Genomic DNA, 23374 nt, shown 5'->3' on the forward strand with positions numbered 1-23374 from the left:
ATGACACCGAATTGGGATGTACATCAACCTCATGTCATTGATGAAATGCTGGCTTGTATTAGCATTAATCACAATGGAAAGTGGAAAACAGATTATTGTGGAGAATATAAAATTCCGGTGTGCTCTGACAAAAATTCGACTTACTCGACTAGCAGTATTCTTTTATCAAAATTGAATTTTAAAAAGGAAGCACTGCTCGAAAAGCAGGAATGGGATTCGGGATATTTATTGGGATAGCTGCGATTGTGGGAATTTCAGTAGGAATATTTATATTTCTCCGGTTGAAATACTTTTTATTTATATTTTAGTAGAAAAAATATTTCAGTTACCAGTCTGAAATCTTTTGGAAGCCTAAAAAAAGTATATTATTTATTCAACATTTATAGAGCGGAGTTTCTCAGGAGATTTTGAATAAATATGTTAACTATCGTTTAATGTTCGCTACTTTTAATGCGATTTTTTGATTTAAAGTTTCCAAAAATTGTTTAAAAAACAAAAATTATTTTTAACGGTGTTAGATTTTCCAGTCAAGAATTCATGTTTCATTCTTTGCCTAGTGATTCCCAGAATTGTAGAAATCTAAATAAATTTTTAATTTTAGTTTAATTATCAATTTAACCCTGAATAACCCCTGAATAAATTTTTAATTTTAGTTTAATTATCATTGAAACATATTTGTTTTAAAAAAATCAAATAAGTAGTAGGATTGAACAAATCAAAAAACTATCTTCATGTCATATCCAAGCAGACTTAAAATACACAAACCGGATTCAGACCACAGGAACTAGCATTGCCCTACACGACTATTCTAACGCATAATACTTCATTTAAGCCAACAGGCATATTACTCTGGAGAAATATTTCTCGGGACACCTGGACAGCCATTTAACGTAATATTTGATACTGGTTCTTCGAATTTGTGGGTTCTTTCCGGAGACAAATTCCCAGGTGAATATTCGTAAAAAAATTTAGAACACAACACATACGTGTCCGAAAAGTCATCGACTTACAAGAAGGACGGAAAGGTTCTTAAAATAGAATATGGTTCCGGAAAAGTGGCTGGAAATCTCAGCAAGATGTTTTAACTGGAGGGATAAGTTTTTGGAGAAATCAATGAAACGTTCCATTCATTTGATAATGGCACTTTTGACGGAATATTTGGATTGGCATATCCCTTCATCGCAGAAGACAATGTGGAACCTCCAATCCAGAAGATGGTCAAACAAGGAGTTATAAAAAAGCCGATTTTTGCATTCTACCTATCAAAGTCACGTGCTTATAATAAATGATAGAGATCCTGATGATAACATTGGAGGAGAATTAACAATTGGCTTCATTGACGACAAGCACTACACCGGGGAAATTACTTATATGCCAGTCAGCAAACAGTTGTATTGGCAGTTTCATGTCCAGAGGTTGACCTTATTATCATATTTACAGTATTTCATTATCTAATGTCACGTTTGACCGCGTTGAAGTTATTGCGGATACGGGGACCAGTTTTCTTGTCGGTCCTCACGACCAAGTTAACAAAATTTATAAGATTTTGGGAGTACAAATCGTAGAAAATATGGTTTATTTGGATTATTTATTCTTAGCCTATTGTCGGAAGGACTGTCGCTTAGAAGATTTCCTTCTATCAAGATAAATATGGGCGGGAGAATGTTTGAGTTGAACCCGGAAGACTACGTTATGCCCGTTGTTTCATTTATTTGTCAATTTGATAGATTCCGTCGGCTGAAATGTGTTTGATAGAGATTACTGGAATGGACTCACCGTTATGGATATTTGGGGACGTTTTCATCCGTCGTTATTACACTGTTTTTGATTTCGAACATAATCGAGTGGGATTCGCCGACTCTCGATGATTGGTTAGATTGGTTCTTTATTCTTTCGGATTTTTGATTTTGGGGTGTTTTTTTTCATTAAAGTTCTCGATTTTTATTTATTTAATCATAAAGAGTTCGGTAGTGACAAAACAACCCATCTTTCATATTTCCAATAAGCTTTTAACTTTATAACTTTTATATAACTTTATAACTTTATTTTATTTTTTTAAATATAAAATTTTTTTTCAAAGAAATCATAAATTTTATCTTTTGTATTTGATTTTCTAAGCTGTTCGCCAATTTTCATAATATTTTCGTGATCATCAATATTTGAATTTTTGATTTGAGAAATGTAAGTTTTGATGGTCTCTAGTGCTCTAAAAGCTTCCGATAGCTCGACTTTTTTCAACATAATCCTCCTCATTACTTGTTTTCTAATTTTAGATATTAAATAAAATCAAGTACTGGTTGAAGTTTTTCATCTTCTCGAGATTGCCCTTCCAAAAATTCAATTAGTTCTTCATTTTCAATATAGCCATATTCAAAAAATACACTTTTTGAAGGAATTGCCTTGTAAAAAACACCGGTTTCATCAGCATTATAGACGTTATCCAATCCATATTGATGAATTTTAAAACTGTTTACATAGTTGAAATCAGTAATGGATTTTTCATTATGATTAATTGATCCCATATCGCCGTGATGTTTTCTTAGCTTAAGACCATTTCGGGTTTTGAACTTTTCAAACCATCCATAGCTTGCTTAAATGCTCCATTATTTTCTCCAAATTTAAGAGCCTTTGAAATGATTATTGAATCAGATAAAATTGCTCCTTTTGACTCCATTAGGTTAAACCACGCTACCATTTTCTCATCAATTTCATTAAACTTGAGTTTAGGAATTCTTGTAGCGTTGAATGTGTTTATATCAGTCCTGTTTTATAGGTCGGATTTTGACTTAAGATCGTTTATTTTTTTTATAGATTAATATATTTGTAATGATATCTAAAAGTAAAAAGATAGCTAAGCTAATTAAAGGCCTCACGAGACACCCGGCCAGCCTCGCGAATGGCGAAGCCGTTCCCTCGGATCACAGCAATCGACAGACGTTCCAGGAGCCAAGAATACTCTCTTGGATCGTGGCTAGTCCTTGAAATCCGTCCACCGAGCAAGCGAAGGAAGCGGAGTGTCTTGGGGCCGAAGATCCCGGAGGACTCCACGATCGCTTTGGAGAAATCGTCTTTTTCAGTCTGTCAGAAAAAAATTCTTGAAATTTGTGGATTCGATAATCTTCCATAGAAAATTCAAAATTCAAAATTTTTGACTAAAAAAGCGATTCGAGAGGTTTTACTGTATTATTGCAACACTGTTTGTTTATTTTTTAAAAATGTGAATTTTTTATTTATACCAATTAAGATAATGGTCATAGGACTATATATAGTCAGCATAACTCCACTCAATAAATGCCGCTGACCTCATTATTCTTCATACAACTCATCAAAGTTGTTATGGCAGTTCCAATCTCGACCCAAAGAGTTCTTTTCTACTCACATAAACATGTTGAATTTACAGAACATTTCGAAACTCTATTCAGAGGATCCTACTGACTATCTTGAGAAGGGACACTGCATTCTCAAGATACCATATTGAAAACATATTAAGAAAACATATCAATTAAGCTGTTCAATTAAATTTTCAATTCAGATCGTCGGTCCCTTCTTTGAAAAAGAGAGTTTGTTGTCGGCTTCCTTGTATCTTCTTTTCTCAACTTTGGGTATTCTGTGACTTAATACACATTAACTTGTAATTTGTTTATGAAATGTTGAAGTGGATCTTCTTAAATAAAATGAAAAATAGAATAAATAATAATTTCCATAACAACAATGAAAGATCTCAGCACGTCCAGACAGCCCATAGTATTCCAAATCTAATCATTTGCAGAGATCCCTGTTGTTGTACCAACTACTTCTATTTCTAAACAAAGCATATAGTGTTCTCTTCCTGTTATTCGAACTGTTCCTGTTTATCTACAAAGGCACGTTAAAAAAGTGATTTTGCAGGTACTGAATTGTACTATGGAACACCCTCACTTGTACTCGATATCCTCATTGTCTTGGTGGTCTTTGTTCTGGAGTATTTGAGAATTTTTTGGGGTTTTTTGATTATTCCGGAATATTTAGGCATAAAAGGGAATGTTTTGGAAAGTGTAGCGGCGATGGGAATTTCTGTTTTGATATCCCTTGGGTCGATCGGAGGGCTTATCTACTTGTTACGGTGGCAAACCTATGTTCTCAAAATTGAATTGATTTTTGTGGGAATTGAATTAGGTTTGGTGGGCGTATCGTTTTTAATGTCCATCATTAGTCTGGTTATTTTCTCTCAATAAATATATTTTGATGAATTTTTGAATTTATTTTAATAAACAATATAGTCAATATAGGAATTTAATTAACTGTCACCATAGCCGTCAAAATATGACTATTTGTGATGATTAGCTCTATCCCTTTTTACACGTTTTATTTGGCTTTTTATAACCGAAATTTTCACATTTGTATACAAAGGGACCATAAGCATATTAATTTTGCAAAGACTGCACTTGACTATGCAACAACATCACTTGATATTGTAATTGTTTTGGTGGTCTTTGCTCCAAAGCTGTTATGAATTTTGCCTTGGTTTGGTAAAACTAAATATTTAGCCAAACGCGCATGAGATATCTTCCGATGTAATATTTTGATTCACTCTAAATCGATAAAGGACTATTTTTACTTATTATTCTGGTTAACTTGCGTTTTTAAAATTGAATCGATTTTTGTGAAAGTAGACGTCCTCCAAATACGGTTCAGCGTCAAACACACGTCCGTAGTTAACGTATATGCACCCATAGTGGACGGGTTGCCAAAGATCTAGACGAACTTAAGCCTTTTAAACGCAGCTCTCGGGAACATTGGCCAAACTGGAGTCGTCTTTTCTAGTCTTCATTCCAGGAAACTGGAATGCTAAAGCAGGAGTACGTCGAGAACATGAGACCACTATCGGAAGACACAAATAAGGAACCTCCCGAGGGCTATGGTGAGTGTTCGACCTATTTCTGTGTAACAATGCGTTTTCGGATGCTGCACGACATAAGTCCACCTGGACAGGCTGTCGAAGAAACGAGTCTGGAGACCACGTAACGATCTATAATCAGGTCGACTACATACTTTGCAAACAGAAAGACAGAACACTATTACGGGACTCGAAATCTTACGGAGAGCCCATCTTGGAAAGTGACATGAAAGAAAATAAATTTTAATGTGAATTGTTGGAAAGAAATTTTAATGCATTTAATTGCTCCTGTGTGTCGTATTTGGAATTGTGGAAAAAAATTATAGCGGAAGGGAATTCTTTCTTTGGACACAAAAAATGATATTGAATGGGTTGGTGTAGAAGCATCGGAGAAAAGTTGAAGCAATTGAATTCGAAGATATAAATGTCGACGATTTATTTGATGAATTTGTTGATGTTAAATCTTTCTGGTCAACAGAAAATAAGGAATGGAAAACTAATCAGGATAATTGCAAATTAAATTGGATGCATGTTTGTAAATATTTTAATGAGAAGAATATTCAAATTCGAAATTTTATTAAAATTATCGAATATGTTTGTTGCTTACCTGGCACTATAAAAATTAATTTACAGAAATTTCATTATATGGTTATATTGTGGTTACAACCATAATTTATTAAGTTTTTGATGTCTGCATTCCAACATAATTTACTGCTTGTGCTTCAAAACTAAGGATACTGCTTACGGGGTTCATTGTAAATAGTTGTGAGAATATTTGAGCATTGATTTATAAGCGCCTGATCTTTAGCACCCTGGCTCTGTTCCTTCCCCAAGTCTCTCTAGTGGTACCATAAGGTCTTTCAGCGTGTGACAATCGTCTTTAGTTATCAGCTATATCATTTCTAGGGAGTACTAATTCGGATATAGACAAAGACCAAACTTTTAATAAAACAGTTATATTCCGACATTTCCGCAACCCATCCAATCAGTAATATATTATATCCATGATTTATCCAGAATAGTTCATTTCAGGTAATTATCCATTTAGAAGAATGCGATTTACTCTGAGACGTGTCATCACAGTAGACCCGGCTGAAATTCATAAAAAAGTGATCCTTTTAAATTGAATGAATGCAACTCGAATCTGATTTTATTGAAATAAAAATAATTAATCAACAAAATTTAATTATTATTTAGTGACTTCCAAAAATTAAGTCGCTGTCGTATCATTTCATCTCTTTGAGAAATAAATTGCGATATTGTCATTCTGAAAAATTATACGAATAAACGACCCTTCAATTCTAAACGACCTAAAACTATTCAAACACAAAAAAATCAACCCATTATCAGAATCCAGTTCAATATCACTTATTCTAAATATTAAAACAAAATACAAAGACGAAGTGTCCCCTTCATTATACTCATCCTCATTCTAAAATCGTCGAAGGAACGTTACCTTCGGAGAATTATTTTCCTTTAATCTGTACGGCTTATCAACCATTTGTAATGATATCGAAAGTGGATGGTTTTTATATTATTATTTACGTTGTAAATTATCAATATGATAAAGTATGCTTATCAAGTTCAGTTCTTGGCTGATAAAAGTTCCCAAATCTGTTTCCGGTCTTTAATAAAAAACACTTTCTGTATATACAAAAAAATGTTGTCCCATGGAATACAAAAATATAATAAAAATTATTTATCTTTAGATTGTAAATTTAAATTGTAATTCAAGTGTGGTGGTGGATAATGAAGCACCTGATAATGGACAACGGAAGTAGTACAATAAAAGTGGGTTATTCCACCATGGACAAACCCCTGTGCCCCCTAAATGTCTAATACTCCAGAATAGTCCCCAATTCAATCACTAAATCCAAACTCGTAAGAAACCGCCTTTTCATCGGAAATGAAATAGACGAAATCTCCAACACGAGTGGACTATATTTCATGACTCCATTCCACAAAGTGAGTCCCCCACCTCACCAAAGGGGTACATCACTAACTGGGAGACACAGAAACACATATGGGACTACGTCTTTGCCAAACCAGAACTAAACGTAGAACGACCGTGTAAGCCAGCAGGTCGACTTTGGGGACACGTCTCTGATCATCTCCGAACCATATTTTAATTTCGTACACTGCCAGGACTCGATGACTGAACTACTATTCGAGCACTACGGGTTTCCCTCAATCCTCAAAACGAATGCCGGCTGCATGAGTGCACATGGACAACACCACAAAGAACAGGCCCTGGTTATTGTGGACTGCGGATATTCCTTCACTCACGTCCTCCCCTTCATCGACCTCCGCCAGTATAAGGAAGGCACTTTGAGAATGGACGTGGGGGGCAAAGTCCTCACCAATTTTCTAAAGGAGGTTATTTCCTATCGCCAGTTGATGGTGATGGGGGAGACCGTCCTGATGAACGAGTGCAAGGAGGACTGCTGCTACGTGTCCCTCGACCTCCACAAGGACTTGGACATTTCCAGGTTGAGTGTTTGGGGGAGACTAGTCGACGCACTGAGGAGAACAGTGTGGCCAGGGACTATGTGCTTCCCGACTACTGCGACACATTTCGTGGGACTGTGAATGTCCCACACATGTCCTCCCTCAGTGACCGACAAGTCTGCCTGTCTGACTATTCCAGGCAATAAGAATGAACAACGAACGGTTTTTTGTGCCAGAACTGCTTTTTAACCCATCGATTGCTGGAGTTTAACCAGATTGGACTGTCGGAGGCAATTTATGAGAGTGTCAGTCGATGTCCTGCCGAGTTCCACGAAGAACTGTTTGGGAATATTGTGTTGACAGGAGGGACATGTCGACTCCCCAACATGGCCACCCGACTGTTTGCTGTGTGTGTTAATCATAGACAAAACGAGGTGCGTGCACGTGTGTCGACGGATTACGACGTGGTGGTGAGGGAGAGTGTGGATGAGTGAGTTATTGGTGTTACGAGTAGTCCTCTCACGGCTGCCTGGTCTGGGGGGACTGTCATTAGTCGGGATGCCGACATTCAGGACAGTTCCCTCAGTAAAGCCCAATATGAGGAATATGGCTTGCAGATATCACGTGAATATTTTTCTGTTTGATTTATTCAATTTTTGGTTTTTTATTAAATATTTAAACATGCGATTAATGATCCTTCAAAGTGGTTGCAGATTTAATTTAATTAGGGTTTAACCATTTAATGTCCTGTCAAAATTTGTCCAAAATTGCTGCCTGCATTTCTGTAGTGAAGAATGGCCCTGCGGGTCCCGGAGGTTGGGGACTGTCGGAGATTGGTCGAAGGCTGGACGAAGAATCAAACGGGGCCATTTCTCGACAAATGAACTGGTCAGGAAAGAGTGTTATTTGGCAGTTTGGGGAAGGTTAAATCTGGGCAGTCGAGGCTGATTTATGGGGCACATGACAAATATTCAGTCATTGCTCTTAATTTTGTTGAAAGTGGTGATTCCGCGGATGCAAAAAGAGAACAAATGGACCTCACCAGAGAAATCACAAGACGTGCAATTGGCGGTAAAATGAGTACATTTTATTGTTTTTAGATGGAGTGGGTAAACTCAAGGAAATTCATGTGAACAAAATATTCGTAGATTCAACACATGAAACATTTGGTAAATTAATTAATATTATCAAAGCTTGTGCCGAGGCTGCATATTTGAGGAATTTTGAGTTTGATGAATTCAAGCAAAAGAAACAGCCTCCCTGTGAAATCAGTCAGCTGACCATCGAGGATATTCCTACATCCACTAAAATGTGGCGGGAAGGTCAAATTTTTGCCGAGGCCCAAAACTGGGCTCGATATCTAACGGAATATCCAGCCAATTATTTAAATCCCCACGAATTTACTCGCCAAATAGAAAATGAGTTCAAAAATGTAGGAAAATGCCGAGTTGTAAACCAGTGAGCACGATCTGGGATTTTTAGTGACGAAATGTGGATTCGACAGCAGAAAATGAACTGCCTTCTTTCCGTAGCCGCAGGATCCTCATTTCCCGCCCATTTTGTTGAGATTTCCTACATCGGCCGGGACACCAGTCAGTTGGATTGTGTGTTGGTTGGGAAGGGGGTGACATTTGACACGTGGGTGTACTGAGGGTATATATAGAGGAGGAATATCCCTGAAGCCGGCCTCCAAAATGGGGGAAATGAGGGGGGACATGGGGGGAGCGGCAGCAGTGGTGTCCGCCATGAAGGGCATTGCCAAGCTCTCCCCCAAAATGAACATTACAGCCTATCTCCCTATTTGTGAGAATGCGATTGGTCGGGGCTCAACCAGGCCGAGTGACGTGGTGGTGGCCTGTAATGGGAAGAGTGTCCAAATTGACAATACTGACGCAGAGGGGCGACTTATTCTGGCTGATGCCCTCGCCTATGCCACTACTCATCATCACCCGGCTGTTGTCCTCAGTGTGGCTACCCTCACTGGTCAGTCGTCCATGGTTTAGTGATGAGGGGCTGTTGGGATTGCACTGGGGTCTGTCTGTACGGCGGTTTATTCTCAGTCGGATAAATATTGGGAGTCCCTTTTGAACGTAGGTGACCAATCTGTTGTTGTAGGCGTCTATTGTGACTGGGGACCGTGTTTGGAGAATGCCCCACTTTGATTCTTACGCAACAAGAATGAGAAAGGCTAAATTGGCAGATCTGAATAATATTTCCAATTCATCTGAGGGTGGTTCATGTACAGCTGCCGCGTTCCTGAGAGTGATTTGTGCTGTGGCTGAATTTTAAGGAATTCATCGTGGACAAGTCACTTCCCTATGTACACCTTGATATTGCTTCTGTTGCTTTCTCGAATGAGACACAGGAAAACTATTTGAAGCCTGGAATGACTGGTTTCATCGTTGGTTATATTGCAGGACGACCTACCAGGACATTGATTGAATTTATTAGCAAATTGTGACTTATTTTTTCTTGGTTATAACAACTTGTTTTGATTACTCTTTATCTTGTTTGAGTAAAATACACTTGGGAGTCCAGATTATGTTTCCTAATAATTTATTTTATACATTTGTGACCAAAATAATGCTATTTGTACAGTACTTGTTGGCTTATGTTCGAAATATTGTTCAAATTAAGTAATCAAAGTCAATCAGGTTTTCTTAATTATTTAAATGTGTGAATGCGCATATGAAACCAGCTTGCAAAGAAAGACTTTACTTATCGAGGAATATGTTTGGAAGGGGACTGATATCAATTACTTTCAAGGCTGATAAATGTTGCTTGATTTCAAAACAAGTCTGGAAAGGCGAAAACTTACTTCTCTGAGGAATGCAGGAATTCTGTGAGCTGAACAACAAAGAAAGTCACATATGGCCACAATCACAGAATTCTTGTGAATAAAATATGAATCAACCCAGCACATTGAACAGACACTAAAGAGTCTGCAGATTGAGTGTCTCTTATCAGCTATTAAAACTCTTTATTAAAAACAAGGATATTCTTAATACGTGAGATTTTTGCCTTGAAGGTTTTAATGGACCTCGCGTTGTTCATTTTAACCAAAATGCAGAAAATTTTTTTTTAATTTTTGGGGGAAGGTTTTAAGGACTTCATCATGTAGTCGAGGACATTGTAGTTGTTCATTTTAACAAAATGCAGAAATTTTTTTTTAATTTTGGGGGGGAAGGTTTTAAGGATCATCATGTAAGTCGAGGACTTGTAGTTGTTCATTTTAACCAAAATGCAGAAAATTTTTTTTTAATTTGTTTGGGGGGAAGGTTTTAAGGACTTCATCATGTAAGTCGAGGACATTGTAGGTGTTCATTTTAACCAAATGCAGAAAATTTTTTTTAAATTTGTTTGGGGGGAAGGTTTTAAGGACTTCATCATGTAAGTCGAGACATTGTAGTTGTTCATTTTAACCAAAATGCAGAAAATTTTTTTTTAATTTTTTTGGGGGAAGGTTTTAAGGACTTCATCATGTAAGTCGAGGACATTGTAGTTGTTCATTTTAACAAATGCAGAAGAAGAAAATTTTTTTTTAATTTGTTTGGGGGGAAGGTTTTAAGGACTTCATCATGTAAGTCGAGGACATTGTAGTTGTTCATTTTAACCAAAATGCAGAAAATTTTTTTTTTAATTTTTTTGGGGGGAAGGTTTTAAGGACCTCATCATGTAAGTCGAGGACATCGTATTGCCAATTTGAAGTTGGTGTGCACACACAGACAGACAGACACACACCATACCATTTTTATTAAGATTATTGAATCACTTGATAATGAGACTTTCGATATACAGACATCCTCAAAATGGATTGTAAAAGAAATATTTCCCCTAAATCTGAAGCCATGTTCTTCCTTCTGCAGGACAGGAATATTTTCTCCGCGAGCTTGGTTCGAAATGCCCACATTGCAAAACTTCTAATAAGACAGTCGACCATTTGGCAACTCGATGCAATAGAATGCTTAATTCTGATTATACAAGGCAACATAACGAAATTGTTAAATGCATACACATGCACCTATGTAGAAAATTTGGATTCAAAAAATCAAAAAGGTTAAAGACTCACTCTATCCAAAGCGTAATTACCAATAATCTTGCTGAAATACGAGTTGACACTACTATCCTTACCGAATCAAAAATTCAATATAAGAAGCCGGGCATTTTGCTATACGAAAAAAAAATTAAACCAGATATGGCTAATAGAGATTGGAGTGACGTGTATGGATAATTTAAAAGCAGTTTTTTTTAAATAAAAAACTCCAGCCAACTGCTGATCAGGATGATTCTCCAACTCCAAACTGAATCATCTGAAATCACAGAGATGGAGCATTCGAGAAGGATGATGCCTGAGCAGAAAAATCGTTACAAGCCCATCTGCGAGGATAAATACGAGAGGCTTCTGAACCAATCAAACCAACACAGACGTGCTTGTCTAGTGACTGGAAGATGCGAATCGAGTGGAGCTTGGATCAATGCACTCCCCGTTGATAGTGTCGGAACCCACCTTGACGACGATACTGTCCGCACCAGCACCAGACTTGGACTGGAGATTTGTCGGACTCACAAATGCTGGTGTGGGGCCACCGTCGATTGTTATGGACACCATGCTCTCTCTTGTCGAAGAAGTGCAGGACGATTTCCAAGACACAAGGCAATCAACGAAATTGTCAAGCGAGCCCTGGAGTCTGCAGGATACCCAGCCGTACTTGAACCGGTCGAGCTTGACCGAGGAGATGGAAAACGTCCTGATGGGATCACAATTTTCCCATTTGAAGAGGGGAAACCCTTAGTTTGGGACGCAACCTGTGTGGACACTCTCTGCCCGTCCAACATTGCCGGGAGCGCAGTGGACAGACTGTATGCCGCGGAAAAAACGATGAGGGCGAAGGAGAGAAAATATGAAGCGCTGCGAGATCGATTAATTAGAAATCATTTATAAAGCCAAAGTCAAAATACTTCCGATTGTTATTATCTGGGATGCGATCACCTCCAAGTATTTTAAAATATATATGGATTTGATTGGCATTAAAGACAGTGTTCTGGCATACATCCAAACGATTGCATTAAAGAAGACGTTAGAAAGTATGTTTGTAGAATATAAATATGGTTTCGAAGACGTAATGACTAAAGCATTGATTCTCAACAAAGATTATGCAGTGTGAAACACTCACCAAAGTTTGTACATCTCAAAAAATAAGATGAATTGGCAATTCTGTGGCTAGCTTTTTTGATACGTTCTTTTAGGTAAAGACTTTAACAAGACTTCAAATATGGCTTTAAAAAAATGTTAAGTATTCTTTTCTTGTCTCTTAAGTTCGCTTTTATTTTTGACATTCTGCAATTTGGTATTTTTCTCATAAAATATTGTTTGAGTTTCAGTTAATTTACCGATTCCACAATCGCATCTAAAATTGGGAATAATGCAGACGTTGAAAATTTTTAAAAATAAATTTTAAATCGCCGTAAAGTCCTTAAAATATTTTCTTTTGCAGTCAAAAGACACTGATTACAAAGTCAAATTAATTACATAAAATACCAGTTTCATTGAAGTTGTGACTTGGTTCTGAAAAAGCACGTCTTTATCATGCTTAAATTTAAAATCCCTGTTCACCATAGTGTTCGAGGTCTCTCATCTTTAAATCAAAAAAGAACAATTAACTGAAGATCTGTCCCGCTAAAAAACCGATATCTGCGCCTTACAGGAGACAAAGAACGCTCTTGGGTATGGAGAAATCTTACTTCCGTTTAACAGTCGTCACTACGATCTTTGTTTTACAATAAACTGGAACCTAATGAGGTGGGTGCATAAAATCTGGACAGTTTGTGACTATTATTGTAATGGAACTTTGTTTATCATCTTCAAACAACACTATAATGACTGTTATTAACGTCTGGCTCTACACATGGCCAGAGTCTCAAAAGAAATCGATGAACTGAATTACTAAACCCTGACGAAAACATACACGCATGTTTTCGATATGTATAAATGTTCAATGAATTTCATCTGCGGCGTCTGGAATGCCAAAGCTGACATAATGAAATTTGCATGAGGAAACACGGGAGAGGATACCGAAATCTATTTGGACATTCTCTCACTGATTTATGTAATTCATCAAACCTGTATCTCTGCAATACCACTTTGAACATTCTGCAAAGCATAAAACTACCTAGGTTGGCACAAAGAGATTCAAAGACTGTGCTTACATATAAAATTCAATCGACTATATTCCATGTCTAACCTTATTAAAGAGATTGTTGTCTTGCTCTAGGAGCTAGGAGGAACTATAATTGAGAGTGACCACAAACTGACAGTCCCAGATTGAATATTAAAGATCTTGGAAAGCATGATGGAAAAATTCAAAAACGGAGATTAAGTTCAAATACCAAATCATATTCAATTGAACATCACATTCCCGGATAGAGAGCACTCAGACCCGCCTACAGGAGGATCCAGTCCCAAGTGAAGGAGTAGAACATTTAGCACTGAGCGAACTCTGAGCCAAGGACACGAAATAAATAATCACAATGAATAGTGTTTCATATTTTTTAATAAAAGGTTCTATAATCTGTTATTTATGTCCATATATTTGATTTTACCGTTTTAAGTTAAATTTTTTTGTCAATATAGTTTTGACACTTAATATTTTATAGATAAGGAAAAATTATTATTAGATAAATGAGTTAAGCTACCAGCTTAATCATCAATAAGTGAATTATGAATTTCTGCCAGATCTAAAATTGTATTAAATAAACAAAACCCTGGAAATATCTTATAGTTGAATACTCCAATTTACTGGTAGCGTCTCTGTCGACGATAAATATTACCCTTGGGTGGTACTGGAAGGCAGAACATGTCCACATATGATTTACCCCACATTCAATTGCGTGATGAAGAGCAAGTGCCTTGGACATTCCAGTAGCCAATATTATGACCTAAGGTATTAAGAAATGACGTAAATTCACCTCTCGTGCATTCATAATTGTTTGTTTGTATTCCTACAGTTAACGCCTGCTTTGGTGTATCTGAAAGACACCCAAAATATCTTGAATTGTCCAATATGGTGGATTTGTTTAAAGTTTTAACACGAGTAATTAAACTTAGAGACGATCCCGGTTCATTAAAAGCGACGTGGCCATCAGTACCGATTCCACCCACAAAGGTATCAATTCCTCCAGCATCCTTGATACTCTGTTCATATTTGCAACATTCATCTTCCAAATTGGGAGAGGTTCCATCCGGAATGTTGACATTGTTTGGATCGATATCAACGTGTGAGAAAAGGTTATCCCACATATATGTCCTGTAGCTCTCTATGGTTTAGTGGGAGGCCTAAATGAGTATTTTTGACACAAATAAAATACCTACGTATTCATCCATGTTAAAAGTTTTTATATATTTAAAGGATAATTCATCGGAATTATAATACTCAACTAATTTTTGTACATGCCAATTGGGGGTGTTGCCTAATTGAAGTTTGTATCGTTTCTACCTGTAGGCAAACCAAGAACAAAGTAATTTTCTGCAGATGGATTAAAGGTTTTAATTTTCTTTTTTAAATATTTTGCAGCCCATGTTGTCACATCGTCAGCACTTTCCAATATTATGAGCCTCATCAGAAACAAGTTCACGAGAATAATAATTTACAATATTCACAAATATCATCTTAAGCTTAAGTGATATTAATTTCTAATTTTATTAAAATTTCATTTATCAAGTAAGGCAACGTCCCTCTCTTGCACAAATGTCCTTCTCACGGTATCTGCTAGCCCTTTTTAAATACAACATCCTCAGTTCTTTATATATGTGCTTCATGGACTGGAACGTCAGACCTGGAAGAGCCTGACCCTGGAAACATGTTTTGGATCCCATAGAAGAAACCGGAGAAATACATTTGGAGTGGCCTTGTTTGAATTTTGTACCTGCTTAGACCTATTTTTATGTAACACGGCATTCCGTCTTTCAACCAGACACAAAACGACGTGGGCTGGAATCAGTAAGCACTCAAATATACAATCAAATTGTAGTTAAATACAGTATGGTCCCAAAATAGTACACCCTTGTTTTTTTGTCGAAAAAGTCTTATATCTGCTAAAATAATACATTTATTTAATTATTTTTTGTGAATTATATCTGTTTTAGAGTTTAATGAATTTTTCACTTTATAGAAAATCGAAATGAATTAATTATACATATATTTTAAAAAATTAATGAATTTTTAATGGTCCATAAAAACTATATCCCGTTTTTAAACCAATAATAACTTAATAGTTAATCAGAAACTAAGCAGATCTCACTCCAGCTCGCTGATATCCACTCTCCTTCTCTTGGAAGAAGAGTCTACTTCCAGCTGCCTCTTACTCCCCACTACCACATCTGATTCAACCATTGCATCTTCTTTAGCATTCATTGGGTCGTCTTCATTTTTGCATGCCATCTCCACATACCGGTTGGAAGCAGAAGCGTATTCTTCACCAGATACCTTCATTCCGTGCTTGTGTTCGATCATCATACTTTCGAACGTTCTTTTCAGTACAACGGATTGGATGTATGTCCTCGTTCCTGCTTCAATAGATAGTTTCCGAGACAACTCCATCCCATGTCATAACCACAGGAATTATTTTTACTTGACAGCTATACAGAAACGAAAGCTCGCTTGCCAGTAGGTCATACTTGTGACACTTTTCAACCTCCACTTGCTTGAGGCGATCCTGTGAAGTAATACCCACTTCAATTAGATTTATTTCGTTTCTGACTTTGTCGTGGACAAAGATATCTGGCTTGTTATATTCTACTTTTGTTTCGGTGAGGATTGTACAATCAACCCTGATTTCAACTTTTCCCGTCGACAGTGTTGACTGAACAGAATGTCCCTTCAATCGTCTTGCTTTTTTGAGTCCATACATTCGGCACAAGTTAAGGTGAATACACTTCACAACTTCGTTGTGTCTCCGGAGATAATCACTGTTGAGCATTTTACCACACTGAGAGTAGCCATGTGGTCAACAGTTTTCTTGCTTTTCTTACAATGATTGCATAATGAGTCAGCGGATGTAAAGAACAAGTTTCGATCTTGCAGAGACAATACATGCTTCACTTCGTGGCCCATTATTTCCATTAGATAGCCATTCTGAGGATGCAGGTAAATCAACATTAGGTTCATCCATACATTTGAAAAGCACAGAATGTAGTGCTTTAGAACTAATTTCTTTTGTAAATATTGTATCTGATTGGACTTTAGAGACTCCATAGTAATACTCTTCTTATCAATAATTGCATATTTGGAGGATAGAAATCTCGCGATCATAGCCAAATGCCATTTATTCATTTTAATTACACGCAGAATCCCCGCCCTCCGTAAGCATATAGTTGACATATTTTCCAGACTCGTAAGGAACTGGAAGAGCATTAGTTCACTTTTGAAAGTAACTGATGAAAGCCCTCTTCCAAGAGCTTTCCGGTTTAAATACAGTCTCTCTTTATTTGCAGGTTTGAGATGTAATCTGAGCGACGTAAGCAATTGCCGTATTTGTCTGTCAATATCATCAATTCAGAAGGTTCAATATTGATTAGCCCAATATAATAATTATATAGTGACAATGCATATTCATTTATAGCACGAAACAGATTCACACAGAGTTGAGTTTTGTTTTCGATAGCATAGTTATCCTCTTCTTAACATTCTCAAAGATAGAGTCCATAACTCTATTCTTAAGAACATTGCTTCCACCATCTTCAAGTACACCCAAATACCGATATCCATTGATTCCGTCAATAGTCTTACAACATGATAATGATTCCAAATTAGACGCTGATTTTTCTGAATTCATCTCCAAACCAACAATTTTAAAAAATCCGTTAACAGCTTCCATCATTTTGAGTAAAGTGTTGTTTGAGAGCAAATATTTTTAGATCGTCAATAAATAGCAAATGATTAGTAGAATATGTTAACATATTGGGATCTTCCTGGTTAATTTCAAGTTTTGGAAACACGGAATTAAGGATCCTGCTTAGAGGATCTAATACCATAACAAATAGTAAAGGAGACAATGAGTCTCCCTGTAAAATTCCTCGGTTTAACTTCACTGATCCAATTCTTCTACCTTCCATATGCAGCTTTACTGCCCACTTCTTAACTACGCTCTTCACAAAGTTTACGATCCAAAGCGGGATTCCAGAACAATCCAAAACGTGAAACAAAAAATCATGATCAACTGAGTCATATGCTTCTTCACATCGACCCAAGCAGAATAAAGGCCATTCCCGTACTCCTTGTTCAAACATTGGTTAATGAGAGCTTGCTCCTTGGCGCCTTGACAATACTTCCTCGTTCCAAGTTGGTTGTCTGAAATTAGGCCAAATGCCTCGACAAAATCAGCCAGTTAACATTAAAACATTTGGTGACAAGTTATACAATGTCGGCATACACGTTATAGGACGTAAGTCCTTCGGGGTTTCACAATCATCTTTTTAGGAATCAAATATGTTATTCCAGTGTAAAACCAACTTTCAGGCATGTACTCTCCATTAATTATTCGGGTTATATCGTGACACAGAAATCCATGTAATGACTCCATCTTCTTAATGAAAAAGTTATATATCCCATCACATCCACATGCCTTCCAGTCAGGAAGATACTTAATAACATTTCAAAAAAACTCTTCCGTAAACTCTGGAAGCATATGTTCAGCACAAGTAGTTCGTTTTCCAACAACGTCATAAGATTGAGGCCTCCCATTTCTCTCGCTCCAGACTTTTTGCCAAAAAGAGACACATTCTTCATCATCAAATCCATACAGCGTCACTTCCTCTTTCTTTGTTAAATCTCGATAGAATCTTTTTCGATTTAATTCAAAGCACTGATTATCCTTACGAAATTGCTTCCTTGAATTATGAACTTCTATTTTCTTATTGTTAATCCTAATCAGGTCTTGCAATAATATCTGAATCCTCGACAGCTCACCTTCTTAGTTTTCTTATACCCATAGCGACAGAGAACATCCATTACCTTTTGCTTTTCAGATGGAGGTAGTGTTTGATTGGAATGGGACTTAACAATTTCCAATTCTGCAGATAATTTTGAAATTTTCTTTTCAATATTTTCTACCCATGTGCTCTGTGCTTTGTCTCTCATGGTTAGAGATAAATACGCACATTGAGCAGCATATAGAATATCAGAAATGCTATTGATATCATTAGGATGATTATCTTTCGTAATATAATATATCGCCGAATTCAATCCTGTCAATATATCAGTTTTCAAATATTTATTTTGAATTTTGGAGTTGGTTTACGTGAATCCCTTGGAATCGATTCAATATTCTTAATTTGTATATCAACTCTTCTAGACACTTTCTAAAAGTGGAAATTTCTGAGCTCTCAAGAAATTGCTTCTGATGGCAATTGCTTCCATAATTATTATCCACTCTCATGGTTTAACCATTCTTTGAGTTGACTGAGACTTGCACTCTTCGAGAATTTGAATTAAACTTCTCACGGATAAGGTTCCATCCACCTCTTGGTCTCCCAATTCTTTGCTTCGTGGCATAAACAATCTGAGGCACCCACTCAGCTTCAGAAACACAAATAGCATCATCGATAATGGCCGAAAGGGAATGCAAGTTAGTTGGGATAGTAGGATTCCCAGCAATTGGATTGTCATGAATACTAGTCCTTGTGCTGTTATCCAGCCCCAGAGACGACACTCCTGCACTTGTTATGTTATTTTTATCCTTTTTCGCAGGAAGGCCCCTAGGATTCGATTTCCTCATATCATTAGGAACGGACATGCACAACACCACAACAACTATTCTCGGTCCATAAATAGTACACCTTAACAAATTCAACATTGTTGTGCTTTAAATACCTAATAAAGTTTTATTTAATATACAAAAATATTTTTATTTTTAGTTTATGTTTTTTATTTTTTTAAAGTAATTATTTAACTAAATAATTATCTTATTGTCAAAATAATTAACATGAACTTTCGTAATGTTGATCTCTCTTCAGATATTAAAAATCGTATTATTTCCATACACGAGGACAACTATGGATACAAAAAAATTGCCAAAAAACTTGAGATTAGCAAGAACACCGTTGCTAAGATTGTACAAAAATACCGAAAAACGGAATAATAAACGGCATTTTAAATCGAGAAAGAGGGAGACCGAAGAAGTTATCTATCAGATCTATCCGTCTAATCAGACGTTCTGCTGAAAAAAATCCAAGAATCTCTTCATCTGCAATTGCAAAACAATTGGAATCTTATTCTGTTATTAAAATATAAAAATTACAATAAAAAAGGAGACTACATGAATGCAATTTATATGGCTGATACTTCGAGAAAAACCGTTATTGTAAAAAGGTACAAAAGAAACCGTTTACAATTTGCAAAAAAATATGTAGGCAAAAATATGGATTTTTGGAATAGAATTCTGTGGTCAAATGAGACCAAAATCAATTTGTTCAGATCAAATGGATTAAGCATATGTGGCGCAAAAATGGCGGTGCACTAAATCCAAAAGCATAGTATCTACAATGAAACATGGCGGCGGAAATATAAAGATATGTGGATTATGAGCTTCAAAGGACCTGGTGAACTTTATACCATAAATGGAATCATGAATGCAGACATGTACATTAATATACTTGAGAAAAAAATGATGCCCTTTATCAACGATCATTCAGAAAATCCGAATTTCCAACAAGATAACGATCCGAAGCATACTGCAAAGAAGACTAAAAGTTTTTTGACAGAAAAAAAAAATTTGCCAGATTAAATCCAATGAAAACATGTGGAGCTATTTAAAAAGAAAAATCGAAACATTTGACATCAAAATAAAAAAAATCTGATAATAAGATAATTAAATAATTACTTTAAAAAATAAAAGAACATAAACTAAAAATAAAATATTTTTGTATATTAAATAAACTTTATTAGGTATTTTTAAAGCACAACAGATGTTGAATTTGTTAGGGTGTGTACTATTTATGAGCCGGCAGTTTTTACGTTTTTGTTAATAAATGTTAAATAAATTGAATTTTGGTCTTAAAAAAATTAAAAATTAAACTCAGACTTAAAAAAAACTAAATTGCAAAAAAAAAGTTCAGATAATTAATTATTAGTACCGAAAATGGATTTTTTCGTCAGAAAAAACAAGGGGTGTACTATTTTTGGACCATACTGTATGTTAGATTAAATAGGCGTTTTATGCTTGAGAAACGATAATCACTATCAAGTATTTTTTCTTTCATTAGTTGAACCCCCAAAAAGTCCATTTTGTAACCCAAAACTTTTGTTAATAATAAAAAATAGTGGCGAGATTTAGAATTTGGTGAGGAATAGAGGTTTCTTTAGAAACTTTCATTTTTTTGAAAAAATGTTACGAGCAATAGAGGTTTGACCGTATAAACATTTTATTCTCAAATTCATAAAACGTGATGAAAATTCTAATCCAAATTCCATAAATGTTTTCATATTCATGAAGATTCCAAGACCTTATGAACCCATGGTTTCTCCAAAACCGAATGAAGATATCACTTGGGAAATCAAGCACTACGATTATCTCTTCATACAGGAAACATACAGCACTGGACCCAAAAATAACTTGGGATGGACAACTAATCCCAGTTAAAAGGAACCCTTCAATCATTGGGGTTACATTCGACCCACTAATGACGTTCAAAAATCAAATGAAGTCAGTGGCTTCACAAATCCAAAAGAAGATCGGAATTCTCAAAGCTTTTGCCAGATCTCCAGTATATTCTATTCCTCATTTCGAATTATTATACAAACAATATATACTGCCTACAATTGAACACGCATGTGCGTCGTGAATCACGCCATTGTCAATATCCGCACAAAATAAACTGGAAGTCGTACAGAACCAGTGCTTACGGATTTTACTGAAACGTGATAAAATGACGCCGCCTTCGGAATTGAGAAATACACTCAACGTCAAAAAATTAATGGACTATCTTACAGAAAGACAGCACATCTTCTTAACGATGGCAAGATCTACCGGAGGTCCCCTTGAAGAGGAATATCTTGCCTATGAGAAGTATGGTAGGAAATTTGAGAAAAAACCATCCCCCTTTTGGAAGTCGAGACAAGGAAGAGATAAAAGGAGACGCACTGACACCGGGGTCACTTAATTAGACGATTACTATTCCTCTTTCCTGTGTTCCCAGGATTAAATAATAATAATAATTTATAAAGATCGGTATAATTTGTAGAAAGAAAAATCAAAAAATTCCTCATATCTTTTCGTAGCTGTAATTTTTATAACGTGAATTTATTTTTTTAAAATAAATAATAGGCCATTTATTTATTTATTTGGTTATTGTTAAACTTCCATCAAACTGTATTGCTTTTCAAATAAGAAACACACTTTTTTACTTATCGATATTTTTAATGAATTCTGAGCAGCATTTTTAGCAAAACAGAACATCTGAATATCAAGGTCCGAATATAGGTCAAAATATCGATCAATAGGTAAAAAGTGTAACACGATAAAATAGATAGAGTACGGCTTGCTTGTCACAACTAATTTAAAATAAATATAAAAATATTTTACTAGTGGCTCACGGGCCAATTTTATCTAGTAAAATTTCTCGGCTGGTAAATTACCTTTAGTATTAAAATTTTGTTCGTGGGCCATTTGTTATTCTTTACGGGCCGCCGCTATTTACCGATCTCTGGTATAAATTTTTGTACAAACAAACCATACTTGTCAAATATAAATAAAGAGTGCCAGTTTTCTCAAACTATTTTTCATAACTGGGAAAATACAGTGGACGCAAGAAAATGGTTTTCCAATTTCTTGAATTTTTTTATTGTATGATATGTCAATTTATTTAAATTTTAATTCTCGGAAAGTAAACTCTTGAGTTTTTTTAATTTTAATTATTTTTTCTCAAAAATGAGTGACCTGGAAAATTATCTCAGTTTAGTTTGTTTGTTCTCAATCGAATTATTTTTATTTTTTTTCAATTGCATATAAGACTTTTCAGATGGGCACATGTTTCGAAAATTTAAGATAAATAAAATCAAAAGAAATTAAGAATTCTCACTCAATCAAAAACGATAGTAGAAATTGCGTGAATACCGAAATGAATCATTAGAAAAATTAGTAAAATGCATTATATTAGACTAAAGAATGAATGGGAGGTCTAAATTTTTTTGCCCGAGTCCCCAGTACAGACTACCAAATTTGCAGGTTCCTGGAATATTGTAAAAGACATATCCGGGCCATTGAAGACTTCAGATTGTCACAAGTGCACTTCCACCCTCAAATTGAAGAATCCAGGATTCTAAATCATTTGATCACATTTAGGAACTATGGTGGACAGAATTCTCAATGCTATTAAATATATCAATCGAACTTTCGTAATCTCCGCGCTGAGCCACTGCCTCGACGTGTGAACTGAAGTGGAGCTAACTCGATAAAGAGTAGACATTATGAGGTTACAGAAAACGAATACTCCGAGGAAGGACAAAATACTAGCACGAGGATTGTTCAGGGAGGCCCAGACCAGTAAATTGAAAATTTTATTAATCTAACTATTTAACTTCACGCTTTATTTTGAATAAATGGTTTTAATTAATCGTATAGTTCTATAAAGAAAAATGTCATTGAAATATCTATGTTCCTAAAATTGTCATTCCCGATAGTTTAATATCTCTATTTTTTAGGTTGGAATATTAGTGACAAACTATACCATTTACAAGTCAATTTTGCTGCTGAGAAACATCATTTTGCAATCTGGAAATTAAATTTGCAGTCAAGAATGTCAATTTTGCAATGAAGAAATCCGGTTTCCGGTTGCGGTTAGGAAAATCATTTTTGCAAATAGTAAATGAATTTTGCGGCTGGGAAAATCGATTTTCCAATCAAGAAATTAAATTTGCGGTCATGAAAACCAATTTTGCAAGTGAGAAATTCTATTTTGCAAGAAAATTTTTATTACAAAAAGAATTGTCAGTTAAATCTTCACATCGAATAACTGAGGGGTAATATCTCTCCTCATGATTCGAGAATTCCATTAAA

The 23374-nt window shown here is 35.8% G+C and overlaps 1 protein-coding gene and 1 pseudogene across 1 annotated transcript; one reads left to right on the forward strand and one right to left on the reverse strand.

Annotated features, from left to right (window-relative positions):
* Positions 1-1868, forward strand: LOC115230038 (cathepsin D-like). The gene is made up of 5 exons (XM_029800277.1): positions 1-117; positions 840-948; positions 1099-1267; positions 1441-1573; positions 1728-1868. Exons 1-5 carry the CDS (start codon positions 1-3, stop codon positions 1866-1868), a joined length of 669 nt encoding a protein of 222 aa, XP_029656137.1.
* A 10746-nt stretch (positions 1869-12614) lies between these two features.
* On the reverse strand, positions 12615-14941 carry LOC115230039 (annotated as a pseudogene).
* Between the last annotated feature and the right edge of the window lie 8433 nt (positions 14942-23374).

This window comes from Octopus sinensis, unplaced genomic scaffold (genome assembly GCF_006345805.1).
Source record: "Octopus sinensis unplaced genomic scaffold, ASM634580v1 Contig14135, whole genome shotgun sequence".
Classification (NCBI taxonomy): domain Eukaryota; kingdom Metazoa; phylum Mollusca; class Cephalopoda; order Octopoda; family Octopodidae; genus Octopus; species Octopus sinensis.